Source organism: Vidua chalybeata, chromosome 6, assembly GCF_026979565.1.
Source record: "Vidua chalybeata isolate OUT-0048 chromosome 6, bVidCha1 merged haplotype, whole genome shotgun sequence".
In the NCBI taxonomy this organism is placed as follows: domain Eukaryota; kingdom Metazoa; phylum Chordata; class Aves; order Passeriformes; family Viduidae; genus Vidua; species Vidua chalybeata.
Window position 1 is genome coordinate 55,611,632 of NC_071535.1, and position 13,441 is coordinate 55,625,072.

The 13,441-nt window shown below is 59.7% G+C and overlaps 5 protein-coding genes across 6 annotated transcripts in view; 4 read left to right on the forward strand and 1 right to left on the reverse strand.

Annotated features, from left to right (window-relative positions):
- The first annotated feature begins 31 nt into the window (after positions 1–31).
- LOC128789710 (proto-oncogene Mas-like) lies at positions 32–1,349 on the forward strand. Its single transcript, XM_053945876.1, has 2 exons — positions 32–41; positions 85–1,349. Exons 1-2 carry the CDS (start codon positions 32–34, stop codon positions 897–899), a joined length of 825 nt encoding a protein of 274 aa, XP_053801851.1. The 3' UTR covers positions 900–1,349.
- Positions 1,350–1,526: 177 nt separating this feature from the next.
- On the forward strand, positions 1,527–4,181 carry LOC128789835 (mas-related G-protein coupled receptor member H-like). Of its 2 annotated transcripts, none has more exons than XM_053946067.1 (2): positions 1,527–2,244; positions 2,491–4,181. In XM_053946067.1, exon 2 carries the CDS (start codon positions 2,602–2,604, stop codon positions 3,532–3,534), a length of 933 nt encoding a protein of 310 aa, XP_053802042.1. In that variant the 5' UTR covers positions 1,527–2,244; positions 2,491–2,601; the 3' UTR covers positions 3,535–4,181. The 2 variants fall into 2 exon arrangements, with proteins under 2 accessions (XP_053802042.1, XP_053802043.1); XM_053946068.1 differs by having other exon boundaries at positions 2,564–4,181.
- Positions 4,182–5,319: 1,138 nt separating this feature from the next.
- LOC128789836 (mas-related G-protein coupled receptor member H-like) lies at positions 5,320–10,631 on the reverse strand. Its single transcript, XM_053946070.1, has 3 exons — positions 10,597–10,631; positions 6,779–7,006; positions 5,320–6,505 (listed from the first exon to the last, which is right to left on the reverse strand). Exon 3 carries the CDS (start codon positions 6,477–6,479, stop codon positions 5,562–5,564), a length of 918 nt encoding a protein of 305 aa, XP_053802045.1. The 5' UTR covers positions 6,480–6,505; positions 6,779–7,006; positions 10,597–10,631; the 3' UTR covers positions 5,320–5,561.
- On the forward strand, positions 8,073–10,283 carry RHOD (ras homolog family member D). The gene is made up of 5 exons (XM_053946071.1): positions 8,073–8,408; positions 8,894–8,981; positions 9,198–9,307; positions 9,398–9,532; positions 9,644–10,283. Exons 1-5 carry the CDS (start codon positions 8,280–8,282, stop codon positions 9,809–9,811), a joined length of 630 nt encoding a protein of 209 aa, XP_053802046.1. The 5' UTR covers positions 8,073–8,279; the 3' UTR covers positions 9,812–10,283.
- Positions 10,632–10,951: 320 nt separating the features above from the next.
- Positions 10,952–13,441, forward strand: part of KDM2A (lysine demethylase 2A) — a 33,671-nt gene continuing 31,181 nt past the window's right edge. Inside the window, exons 1-3 of the mRNA XM_053945348.1 lie at positions 10,952–11,022; positions 11,356–11,383; positions 12,599–12,703. Coding sequence (XP_053801323.1) covers positions 11,003–11,022; positions 11,356–11,383; positions 12,599–12,703 — 153 coding nt within the window. The 5' untranslated portion in view covers positions 10,952–11,002. The remainder of the gene's footprint in view (positions 11,023–11,355; positions 11,384–12,598; positions 12,704–13,441) is intronic.

Below are 13,441 nucleotides of genomic sequence, written 5' to 3' on the forward strand. Positions count from 1 at the left end.
GGAGATAATACATGTGGGATTGAAATCACTGATGTGGCCATGTGTGGTATCATGCTGGTCATCTGCCTCTATGGGCTGGCTGAGATCAGGGCTCTCCTCTCCCTCCTCAGCTTCTGCAGGAACCCATCACAGTCTGTATCTTCCATTTGGCTGTCGCTGACTTTGGCTTCCTGCTCTTTGTGGTGACCTCCATCCTGCTCCACCTGCTGGAGGAAGTTTCCTGCTCCACTATTATGCTCCTGGAGTACCTGAGGTTGTTTTCTCTGCTCCTGCTGTTCTCTTACTCCATGGGGCTCTATCTGCTGACAGCCATCACCATCAAGAGGTGCACATCCATCCTCTGCCCACTCTGGTACTGCTGCCACTGTCCCCAGAAACTGTCAGGGTTCATGAGTGTTCTTCTCTGGGCCCTCCCCTTTGTTACAATGGTTATCCTGTACCAGTCACACAAGCCCCAGTACTGCCAGGTGTCTCTCATCTCCATGTATGCCCTCAACCTCCTGCTCTTTGCTCCAGCTATGGTCATTTCCAGCACAGTTCTCTTCAGTGAAGTCAAGCCTGCCTCCCAGCAGCAGCAACCCAAGAGACTCGACATCATTATCCTCCTCACTGTGTTCTTCATCCTCCCCTTCACTCTCCCACTCAGCCTCTGGACTTTACTGCTGCAGTTCGGCTACGCCATTGTGTCATCCCAAGTGGTTTTCTTGCTCACCTGCGTCCTCAGCACTGTCAATCCCTTCATCTGCTTCTTGGTGGGGAGCAGGAGGCCCTGCTCTGTGGAGTGTTGCAGGAGGCCCTGCTCCATGGGGTCCCTAAGAAAGGCCCTCCTGAGAGTCTTTGGGGACACAGAAGAAAACAATGCCTGCAGCAATGATCCCATCATGGACACAGTGCTCTGAGCCTGTTGATTCCTGCCACTCCACTGCTGAATAACCCCAGGATGGCAGCTGAGGGATTCCTTGATCCACCTGATCAATAAATACCCACAGTATCACCCTCCCTGTGCTGGTGCATCCTCGCCCTCTTTCCAGTCCAAACTGAGATCTGAGAAATGCTCCTGGCCAATGAATTCCATTGTGCTGCCGCTTAATATTAAATGTGGTTTTTACTGATCCCCTTGGCGGTGATTTTTTCAGCCATCTCAAACACTCGTTTGGAACACTCCCGCGGTGTAATCCTGCAGGAGAAGGGAGCAGCGGCATGTGGGAGGGATGCTCTGATGGAGCACATGGGAGCAGGGCTTTCCTCCTCCCTCCCGGGTCCTAGAACACCATGGCCTGGAGGGGCAGAGACACTGCCGGGAGTCTCGGATGGAGCAGGAAAGGAGCGGGGCTGTCGGGGTGGAAGGTGGCCCGGGGGGAAGTTGCGGGGAGTGTGGTCTGGGACTTCCGAGGAGGTGAGGAAGGGTCAGGAAGGGTCAGGAGAGGATGGGAGGGGTCGGAGGGGTCTGGATGCTGCCGATCCCAGCTCTCACCACTGGAGGCAGCAGAGCCCGACGGGCCGCGCTCGGAGCACGGAGCCGCCGCCGGCCGGGAAAGCTGCGGGATGGGAGAGGATGGAGAGCGGGATGGGGAGCCGGGATGAGGATAGGATTGGGAGAGGGCGTGGAAGCTCAGCTGAGCGTCCTTTGTCCCAGGGCAAGCTTTGGCAATGATCCCAGAGCTCTTCCCAGAATGCGAAATGCTTCCGACAAGCACCCAGCGGCTTCATCTGCACTGCCAGCACTGCCGGCATTCCAGTACCACCAGCGTCCCTCTGCTGCTGGAGGGACGATGACCCCACAGGGAAGGGAAATGACGAATGGTAGAAGCCCTTCGGGAGAGGGGAGGCGGCTGGAGAATGGGACATTCTGCAGGGAAGGAGTGTTTCTCATCAGGAGGAAATGATGAGCCAATTGCAAAACTCTGTGGAGTGTCTGGCAAAAGCCACTTCCTTATTGGACAAAAACCCAAAAAAATCATGATAAATGACTCTGTAGGAGTGGAGCTCTGACGTAGCCAAAGGTGCAATTTCCAACTCCCCTGTGATTCCACCGAGCCTTGGGAAGCAACACCAGGACAGGGCAAAGAGAGGAGCCAGCAGGACGGGAATGGGGAGCTCCTGGTGATCTGGGCACTTTCTCCTTCGTGTCACTGACCTGGCAGGATCTGCGTTAGGAAATGGATCCCAAAGGAGCAAGAGGTACCAGGAAGCACCGCTGATCTGCACAGACCCCTTTGCCTGCTGCTGCCCCACAGGGAACAGGTCAGTGGAATGTTTTCCTTCCTCCCTACCCCACCTTCCTTTCCTCCAGCAGCTGCTCTGTTCCTGCCACCCTCTCCCGGTGACCGCAGTGCCCTCCCCAGGTCCCCCCTCCTCTGCCCTGAGCTTTCCTTCTGTGTCTCCTGGTGAACATCCCAACCCTCCTGCCTCCCTCTCCCACCCCACTATTCCCACCACCGTCATCCCCTGCACTTCTCACTTCTCTCCACTGAATCCTTCCCTCTTCAGGGAGCTGCTGAGGAGCCACGTGGTCCATCCCTGGATTCTCCAAGCACTGACTCCCCATCCACTCTGACCACAGCCAGGGGCCACATCCCACCGCCTGCCCAGCGTCCATCCATGGAGGTGAGCACCGTGTCCCCACCTGCCATCTCACCCACAGAAGGAGACGATCTCTGTGAGACAGATGTCACCAGCGTGGCCATAGACAGTGTGACACTGCTCATCTGCCTCTGTGGGCTGGCCGGGAATGGGGCTGTCCTCTGCCTTCTTCAAAGGAACCCCGCCACCTTTTACATCACCAACCTGGCTTTCGCCAACTTCTCCTTCCTCCACTTCACGGTCCCCTCCACCCTGCTCTACCTGCTGGAGGAATTGTCCTGCTCCACAGTCGTTCCCCTGGTGTTCCTGAAGGCACTTTTCCCACTCCTGCTGTTCTCCTACAACCTGGGGCTGTACCTGCTGACGTTCATCAGCATCGACCAGTGCACATCCATCCTCTGCCCACTCTGGTACCGCTGCCGCTGTCCCCAGCGCCTGCCATGGGTGATGTGTGCCCTGCTCTGGGCCCTCTCCATTGCTGTCATTGTCACAGTGACTTCCCTGTGCCAGTCACAGGAGCATGAGCACTGCCAGGTGTCTCTCATCACCATGTATGCCCTCAACCTATTCCTCTTTGCCCCAGCCATGGTCGTTTCCAGCACAGTCATCCTCATTAAGGTCAAGTGTGGCTCCCAGCAGCAGCAACCCAAGAGACTCAACATTGTTATTTTCCTTGTTGTGCTCTTCTTCCTCCTCTTTGCTCTCCCCCTCAGCCTCTGCAATTTCCTGCAGCAGCTCGGTTACATCACTGTGTCCTCCCAGGTGGTTTTCCTGCTTGCCTGCATCCACAGCACCATCAACCCTTTCATCTACTTCTTGGCAGGGAGGTGCTGGAGGCCCTGCTCTATGGGGTCCCTTCGGCTCTCCCTCCAGAGGGTGTTTGAGGATCCAGAAGAAAACACTGCCCACAGCAATGATCCTGCCATGGATACAGCCTTCCCAGCCTGTTGATCCCTTCCACTGCTCTGCTGAAGGACCTCAGTGCAGAGGCTGATGGTTTCCTTGAGTCACCTGATTAATAAATACTCACAGTATCACCTTCCCTGTGGCGCTGTATTCCTGCAGGAGAAGGGAGCAGAGGCAGTGCCAAGGGCCATGTGTGAGGGATGCTCTGCAGGGAGCACATTCCTCCTCCCTCACGGGTCCTAGAGCACTGTTCCCCGAACGGATCCTTCCCAACACAGCTGTGACCTGGAAACTCCCCCTGGCACCTGGTTCCTGCATCCCACTGAGGTCTGATATCAATAAACAGCACTTTGAACCCTGAGCTGCTTCGCCCTCTCTGCCAGGGCTTCCCGGCTTCCTCTGGCTCCTGCTGCCAACCGGGAATGTGGCCGCAAGGAAAGGACACACCCATGGCTTGTGCTCCCTGGAGCAACCACGATCGGCAGTGCATATTATGGTGCATAAAAATTCCTGAAATGTGTTGTTTCTTTGAACATATCTATGGCAAATAAATTCCCCATATGTTCACAAATTTGACTCAGAATTGTCATTAGTCTAAAATGCTTTTGCTGTTAAGACTTAAACTTCTTGGTTTCAGAGGGGACACACCCATGGCTTGTGCTCCCTGGAGCAACCACGATCGGCAGTGCCCAGAGCTGGGCTGGCACCGGCACAGTTCACCAGAACACCATGGCCATGGGGCTCAGCATTCCCTGTGAGTGCTCTGTGAGTGTCACAGCAAAGATCTCCCCAGAGATCTTGAATTTTTAATTGTGTGAGCCAGGTGCAAAGGTCTCTCTGCCTTCAGAAATTCTTCTTCTCCACTGCCTTCAGCTGCTCCCTCAGCAGGCTCAGATGGTGCAGCAGCAAGGAGAGGAGGAGGCCGTGGTCCTCAGCACGGCCACCCCCTTCCAGGGGCAGGGTGACACCTGTGATTGTCACCATGGGCTCCACAGGGCATCACCCTGCTCCCTGTGGCTTCACTGAGATCACCAGCCCCACCACATCCACACCTTTTCTCCAGCCCCACCACATCCACACCTTTTCTCCAGTCCCACCACATCCCACACCTTCCCACCACATCCTCCCACCAGCACCATCATGTCCCACACCTCCCACACCAAGATCCCATCCCACTCCCCATGCAGCCCACCCACCTCCCATCCTTCCCATTCCTCCTAGCCCCATGTCTGCGGCTCCAGTCCCTCCCCACGGGCTGCTCACCCCAGGCTGCCTCACACGGTTTTCGGGGACTCTTTCCCTGGGACATTCCCCTCCAGAGCTTCACCCGCGGTGTCCCGCCCCTCAGCCTCCCTTGGAGGGACAAGAGGCGACAGCGGGATGGATTCATCAGCGTTTATTGGGGTGAAAGAGCGTGGAATAGCCAGGAGTGGACACACTGCCGGGGATCCCGGGCGGAGCGGGGCAGGAGCGGGGCTGTCAGGGAGGAAGGCGGCCCTGGGGCGGAATGTGGGATGTCAGAGGGGATCGGGAAGAGTCCGGATGCCGGCAATCCCAAAGATTCCCACAGGAGGGCAGCAGAGCCCGACGGACCGCGCTCGGAGCGGCCGGCAGCTGGGAAACCTGCGGGATGGGACGGGACGGGACGGGACGGGACGGGATGGGACGGGATGGGACGGGATGGGATGGGATGGGATGGGATGGGATGGGATGGGATGGGATGGGATGGGATGGGATGGGATGGGATGGGATGGGATGGGATGGGATGGGATGGGATGGGATGGGTACAGTGAACAGGGAAGGGGAGCCGAGATGAGGATGGTTTGGGGATAGGACTGGGGTGGGAATGGGGATGGGATAGGGATGCAATGGTAGGGACAGGGACAGAGGTAGGGATAGGGATAGACACAACAACATGGGTCAGTGGGATAGGAAAAGGGATGGAAAAGCTTTGGGCTGCATCCTGACTAACAGCTGAAGGAAGATGACCTGCAGGCCTGGCTGGGAGCAAGGATGGGCAGCTGAGCATGAAGCCAGCATGGACAGCACAGCGGTGGGACCACAGTGGCCTCTCAGCTGGACATTGTGGTGATCCCTGTCTCCTCAAAGACCCTCTGGAAGGCGACCTGGAGGGACACGATGGAGCAGTGCCTCCAGCAGCTCCCCACCAAGAAGTAGATGAAGGGGTTGATGCTGCTGTTGATGCAGGCGAGCAGGAAAACCACCTGGGAGGACACAACGGTGTGGCTGAGCTGCTGGAGGAAATTCCAGAGGCTGAGGGGCACTCCAAAGATGAGGAAGAAGAGCACTGTGAGGAAGATAACAATGTAGAGTCTCTTAGGCTGACGTCTCTTGGAGCCACACTGGACCTTGATGAAGAGGATCACATTGGAGATGACCATGGGTGGAGCAAAGATGAGGAAGCTGAGGGCGTACATGGAGATGAGAGCCACCCGGCAGTGCTCGTGCTCCTGTGACAGGCACAGGGAGGTCACCACGACCATGACAGCGATGGAGAGGGCCCAGAGCAGGGCACACATCACCCATGACAGGCGCTGGGGACGGCGGCAGCGGTACCAGAGGGGGAAGAGAATTGAGCCACACCTCTCGATGCTGATGGCTGTCAGCAGGTACAGCCCCATGTTGTAGGAGAACAGCGACAGCAGGAGAAGGGACCTCAGGTACTTCAGGGACACGACAGTGGAGCAGGACACATCCTCCAGCAGGTAGAGCAGGGAGGAGGGGACCATGAAGAGGAGGAAGGTGAAGTCGGCGACAGCCAGGTTGAGGATGTAGACGGTGATGGGGTTCCTGCGGATGTGGAATCCGAGGAGCCAGAGGACAGCCCCGTTCCCAGCCAGCCCACAGAGGCAGATTAGCAGGGTGACACCATCTATGGCCACATCGGTGACATTGATCCCACAGGAATCATCTCCTTCTGTGTCCATCACGGGAGATGAGGGAGGTGGGGAGGTCTGGTTCAGCTCCATGGTGGAAGGTGGGATGTGGTCCCCAGCTGTGGTCAGAGCAGAGGGGGGTTAGTGGGACCCCAGGGGATGTGACAGGGAGCAGGGGTCCTGGTGAGGTGGCACAACAGGGCTGGGGACAGGGGGGCCATGGGATGGCTGGGGGTGAGGTGAGGGCAGAGGGAGGGTTGGATCAATCCAGTCATCCCGATTAAGGACAACCATGGGAGTAGTGAGAGGGGCTTTGGGGACATCCAGGGAGAAACAAGCAGTGCCCAGGGCTGGACTCTGGTCCCAACCCCCTACCTTTCCTTGGGGCCAACCTGTTGGTGTGTCCGAGCAGGGCACGCTCCCTCCCTCCGGTGCTCCTCGCCACGGTCTTCTCCAGTGAGGAAAACTGGGGTCTCCGCGTCCTCAGAAGCTCCAAGCAGCCTATTTGTCCCCAAATAAAGCTGCTTTTTGGGGCGTTTCTGCACAACCACAGGTCAGGCACTGAGAGGACTGGGCAACTGCACACAGGCTGCTTCTTCTCCCATCAAAATTCTGTTGGTCTTACGGGAAAGGAAATGTTTTGTCCGAGAAAATACCCAGAGGACAAACACTGCAGCAGTTACATCTCGCTGTGAAAGAATCTTGATGCTTTTAGGATTCAACCTGATATCTCATTAGACTGGTAATTGCCACCTTCCTAATTGTTTGATGTTGCTCCAGCCTCCTCTCCCCATCCTGCCCCGATGCTGGCATCCTTCTGAGATTGTTCATTACCGTGTGCATTTGCCTCCCAGCCTCCCAGCATGAGAATCCCTCTCCTCCGACTTCATCCTGCACCAGGCCTGGGTGAGAATTTGGAATTTGTTGCCTGAGCCATCACTTTGGATTCACTCCAATTGGTCTGGGGGCTCCAGAGCCCTCCTGGACTGGCTGGTACCCACTGAGAGAGCCTGGAGAGGCTGGTGACAGATGGGGGATGGCAGGGGACAGCACACACGACCCCACATCCCTCCCTGCAACCCTGTGCCAGAAGCACCCATCCACCCCCAACAAAGTTCTGGGGTGGCAGAAGAGGGGAGGGGAGAGGGTCTTGGGGATATCCAAACAAGGCATGGGGGACATCACTGCTGGGATGGCATGTCCCTGAGCAAAGCAGGGTGTCACAGCCTGTCCCACCCGTGTTGGAATCACTAGGAAAAGACAGGAGCTGCCCCCTCAGGCAGGTGCTGCTGAGCTGGGTGCCAGGGATAGAGACTCTGGCAGGACCGGGCTCAGCGTGGCACAGCACGGGCGTGACAGCAGGGGTGGCAGTGACAGCGGGGCCAGGGCAGTGAGTCACCCCCCCGTGCCTCACTCCACCCCTGGACTTTGCCTCCTGCGGATGCTCAGGACAATAAATCCCAGGCTCGGAGGCAGGAATGGGGCATCGGGGAGGGCACAGGGGTCCCATCCCTGGGGGCTGCGCTGTGCAGGGGGATCTGCACGAGTGGGATTGGGATGGGGAGGGGCATCAGGAGTGGGATGGCGATGAGACCGTGCCAGAGGCAGCGGGCAGGAGTGCGAGGGAGCGTCACACAGGCAGGCAGGACATGCAGGTGGCAGTGTGACGCTTCCGCACCGCGAGGACCTGCCGGGAGAAGGTCACCTGTGTGCCAGGACACCTGTACGTGTGTCCCGGCCACTGTCACCACCGCGGCCCCAGCCCCGTTGCGGGCGGGCCCGGCGGGCGGGTGACAGCCGCACCCTGGACCGGGCGGGTGCTTCCCGCCTCCCTGTCCCCATCCCTGTCCCCGCCGAGGCCACTCGGGCTCCGTGGCCTCACCGGACACCCCCATGCAGCGGGAGCGCGGGGAGCAGAGCCCAGGAGCCCCCGAAACCGAGATCAAGGCTGTCATCGTGGGGGATGGCGGCTGCGGGAAGACGTCACTGCTGGTGGCCTTCGCCAAAGGGGACTTCCCCAAGGTACCGGGATGCCTGTCCCCCGGTGGGTGGGTGACACTGTCCCTGTGCGGGAGTGGTGACGGGCAAAGGGCGGTGGGACGGACACGGTGGCAGCAGCAGGGCCGTTTGAAGTGGGACATGGGGACAGGGGGGTGGCCCAGCCTGGGGCTGAAGGGGGTCTGTGACACCTCTGCCTCTCTTGGGGGATCACGAGGGGGGAGCAGCGTTTGTCCCTCAGTGAGGGCACATAAGGGACTCAGGGAGTGCAGGGAGGAGGGCAGCCACAGAGACCCCAGAACCCCGTCCTGAATCCCCAGGTCCCCCTGGGGCATCCATGTGCCCTGGGATGGGGGATGAGGGTGGTTCCCATCCCACTGCCCCAGGGAGGAAGCACCATTCCCCACTCCCTGCTTCCCTCCCTGTGCTCTGCTCTGTCCCCACTGGGGTCCCCTCTGTCGGTGCCCCCCACAGCTGCCTGTGTGACCTGTATCCCTGTCCCCTGCCAGGTCTATGTCCCCACCGTGTTCGAGAAGTACACAGCGTCCCTCCAGGTTGCCGGCAAGCCCGTGAAGATCCACCTGTGGGACACAGCAGGTGGGACAGGAGGGGACAGGGCGGGCAGTTGTGCCCCCCGCTCTCCCACCCGGGCGTTTCGGGGTGTCTCACACTCGTGGTCGTGCCTTGGAGGGGTGTCCTGTCCAAGGGGTCCCATGACCGTGGGAGAGGGGGGGTTAACCCACAGCTATCCCCACAGATGTCACTTTCACCGTCCCAGGCTGGTGTGTAATGGCTTCCTTCTCCACCCGGCAGGACAGGAAGACTATGACAGGCTTCGCCCTCTGTCCTACTCAGATGCCAACGTTGTCCTCATGTGCTTTGATGTCACCGACTCAAACAGCTTTGACAACATCCTAACAAAGGTAACGCAACCCCGGGGGTGCTGCCTGTCCCCTGTCCCCATTCCTGGGTGGCACGTGCCCATCCCGGGGTGACATGTCCCCCCCCCCCAGTGGTACCCGGAGGTGAACCACTTCTGCAAGGGGGTCCCGGTGCTGCTGGTGGGCTGCAAGACGGACCTGCGGCAGGACCAGGAGGTGCTGCAGAAGCTGAAGGACGGACGGATAGAGCCCGTGTCCCGCCAGCAGGTGGGTGTCACCTCCCAGTGACACGGCACGGGACAGGACAGGGGTGGTCCCCAACACGGGATAGTGCGACAGCAGGGTCCTGGAGGGGTCTTACTCTGTGTGTCCCCGCAGGGAGAGGCCATGGCCCGGCAGGTCCGCGCCGTGTCCTACATGGAATGCTCGGCCAGGTACCAGGATAACGTCGGGAACATCTTTGTGACAGCCTGCAGTGCCGCCATCAATGCCGCCCGCCGGAGGCAGCGCAAGGCGGGACCCAGGAGGGTCTGCGTGATCCTCTGAGCCCCCCGGCTCGGCACAGCCTCCCCGGGATCTCCTGCTGTCCCCGAGCTCCGACCGCACCACGGCTGCTGCCACACCTCTGCCTCTGCCACCACCCGAATGCCGCTGCCACCCTCCCGACCCGGGGCTGGCACCGCTGGTCACCATGGGGTGACAGCAGGAAAGCATTCCTGGCACGAACTGTCCCGCCAGGAATCCCAGCTTCCTGTGCCACCATGGCTGCCAGCATCCCCTGCCAGCCGGGCTCTGGGGGCAGAGAACTGATTTGGGGGCTCCCCGCTGGCAGGCCAGCGCCGGAGGGTGACACGGGGTGACCGCAGGGCGATCTTCTGCCATTAAAGTGACACAAAACTCATCGGCGTGAACGGTCCCTGGGGCAGGAGCAGCCCCTGCACGGCCTGGGCACATCGAGGACTCCGGGTGGGCGTCAGGGACATGGTGTGAGTGTTGGGATCCCGCCATGGGCCCGGGGTGGATGAGAGACCACCGGGATAGGGTCACCGGCTGATTTTGGGTTGAGGTGTATGTGAGCATGTGTCCAGGTGTGTGCTGCACATACAGGTCTATAACCATATGTATAGTTATAAATCTATATATGTTTTCACATACATATTACCATATAATGTATATCTAACAATATAGCTAATTTATAACCATCCATATCGCTATATTTTTTTATCTATCACTGCATACAGTTAGGTTATAACTATCTATATAACTATGTATAGTTTATAAAAACATTGTTAATATCTGTAGTGTATAACTAAGGAGCTGTACGTAGTTACCCAGGTGGATGTAGGTGCGTGCCGGTGTCTCTGCATTCAGACCCCCACGCAGGCGTGCACAGCCGCGCAGGCAGTCCCGAAGCCCGCGGGGACACCGAAGGACCTCGCGGCGGGGCGCGTTGGGCCACGAACCCCCCAAAATCCCACCGGGGCTCCCCCTCTGCAGCCCCCCCCGACAGGGGCGTGGCCACGGGGGAGGGGCGTGTCCATGCGATGGGCGTGGCCTGCGTGGGAGTGGGCGTGACCAGGCCCGAGCCGCGCGCGCGCAGGGCGGAGCGGGGCGGGGCCGGGCTGGGGAGCGCAAGGCGCACGCGCGGCGCGCGGGTTGCGGGAGGGGGGGGTGCGCCCGTGCGTGCGGCGCGTGCGCGCCGCGTCGGTGTGTATGTGAGGCTCTGACGGGTTCAAAATGGCGGCGGCGGCTCCTGTGTGAGGAGGGGGAACCGCGTCCCGGCCGGGGGGCGGCGGCGCCGGGGGGGCACCGCGCGGGCGGGACGGGGCGGGCGGCGCCGGCGGAGCCCCAGCACTCGGCGGCGGGAGGGGTGAGGTGGTGGTGGAGGCGGCGGCGGCGGTGGCAGTGGCGGTGGTGGCGGGGGGACGCGGGCCGCGGCGGCGGGGGGCGGCCGGCGGGGCTGTCAGCGCCTGCTGCCCGCGCCGAGAGCGGCGGGGCCGGGGTCGCGGCGGGGCCGGGGCGCGATCGCTGCTGACCGGGGGGTTCCTCCTCCTCCGTCTGTTCTGTTCCCCCCCCCGTGCCGGCGGTAGAAGAGGACAAAGGCGCAGGAGAGACCTGGTGAGCACCGCGGGGGTCACCGGCGACCCCCGAGTTTTTGCGGGGTCCCGGAGCGCGGCCGGGCGGGAGCGGGCGCGGGCGGATCTCCCCTTGCCGGGCCCCGGGAGGCCGCGTCGGGAAGTTGGGGAGGGGGTGGCGGGTGCCGGCTGACAGCTCCCCGGGGACCCTCCCTCCCTCCCGCCTCCCATCCTGCCCCGGCGGGGCCGGGCTGGGGTGGCCCGGTGGGCCGGGGGTGGCCCCCTCCCCCGCGGCGGGGCGGCGCGCTGAGCTCCGGTTGTCCGGTTGTTTATAAACAGAGTTCAGCAAGTGTGGGGAAACTGCCTCCCTCGGCCGAGCCGGGAGTCCTCGTGCCGTGGTTCCAAGGGAGGCGGGGGTGGGGAAGGTGCTGGCGGGACTGGGAATGCTGTGCTGTCGATGCCGGGGGTCGCGGAGGAGCAGGATGGAGCGAGTTCTCCCTACGTGGTCGTAGCGGTTCTCTAACACTACGAGGGAAGTGGCGGATCCCCTTCCTCGATCCCATTCCCCAATGCTCCTCGCCGAAGGTCTGACTTAGGCATAGTCTTGGGGATTAAGAGCCATGCCATACCCAGGGTTTGGTTGGTTTCTGTCCCTTTAAAAAAAAAAAGTGCAGGTGCCATCTGACGCCCTGGGAGGTTTTCCCAGGTTGGTGTGTGGTGTCACAAGGTGGCACATTTGGAGAGATCAGCATTTAGGTCTCCAGCAGCCAGGAGTTAGATCCCTAACTGCTTCCCTGTTTGGGTGCTCTATTAGGAGAGATCCCATATGCCTTCCCTGCTCGTGGGAGATGTCCTGTGCCACTGTAGTTTCTCCCAGGTGCCACGGTACAGGATATCCTGAGGACAGTGCTTGTGTTGTTTGGAGAAGTTGGCTCTCCAGTGTTTAATTTTGGAGAAGCCAGAGTTTGACAGCACCTTCCCTGGTTTTTATCCCACTGTGTGCCAGTGGAGCTACTGGTGGTTGTGTGGAGCCAAGGTGGGGGACCTGCAGCTCCTCTTGTCTTACAGAAAAGCTGGTGAAGTCGTTTACCCTGACATTTATTCTAAGATAGAATAGGAGCCTTAAAAGTTGGGCTTGGCTCATCCACTGGGTTCTCTCAGCCCCCAGAGCGGGGTGGGGTTGGCCCCAAAAGGAGAAGGGAAGTGAGGGGTGTGGGTGTCCCTGTGCGCTTTTTCACTGTTTGCCTCTGGCTTCAAGGAGGAAGAGGACGACGACAGCAGTCCTGGCGTGTCCTTCTCGCTCTCTTCGGAGGAGTCGGAGATGGAGCCCGAGGAAGAGCGGATCCGTTACAGCCAAAGACTGGTCAGTAGTGGCCTTGGAACAATCCTGTTCCAGTCTTGGTTCTGTTGCAGCTGGAGAAGGGAAAGGCTTTTCCTGGCAGCTGGGTTGAACAACCCCAACAGGCTGGTGGTGGATGGATGCAGCCTGCACAGAGGTGTGGGCTTGGCTTAGGTGGCTTTGTGGGTCCTTTTGTGTCACTGAGTTTGTCCTAATGAAGGGAATCTGGGTCCTGAGCTCTGGAAAGGGGCGTTGGAGGCTGAAGCTAGGGAAGGAGCTTTGGGATAGGAACCAGAAACTGGTGTCAGTGTAGTTTCTGTCGCAACAGGTTTTGTTCTGTGTGTCTGTGACAGGCAGAGGACCTGAAACACTGTGTGTTACCAATCTTGATTTGAGTGGCTGTGAAAGCTGAGGGAACCAGCTCCAGCTTCAAGCTCCAGTTTTCCTGTGCCTCTTCCCAGTCTTTTCTTCTGAAGGGAGCTGTTCCAGCATTCAGGTCCCAGTCAGGCCCTGTCAGGAGCTCTGGTGTTTGTGCTGGGACTGCATGAATCCAATGGTCTGGAAATTGAGCTGTAATTGGGAACAGCTTGGGAGCAACTGCTCTTAGAGTCTGAGGTGATATTCCCAGAGATGTCAGGGAGGGAGGGAGGGAAGCTGCTGTGTTTCCCACGCTGTTTTGAGGTGGTTGCAAGCCCCCGGGGAGGGCAAGTGGCAGATCTGTGGTGGAGTCCCTCTCTGAGTCACAGCAGTACCTGTATCCTC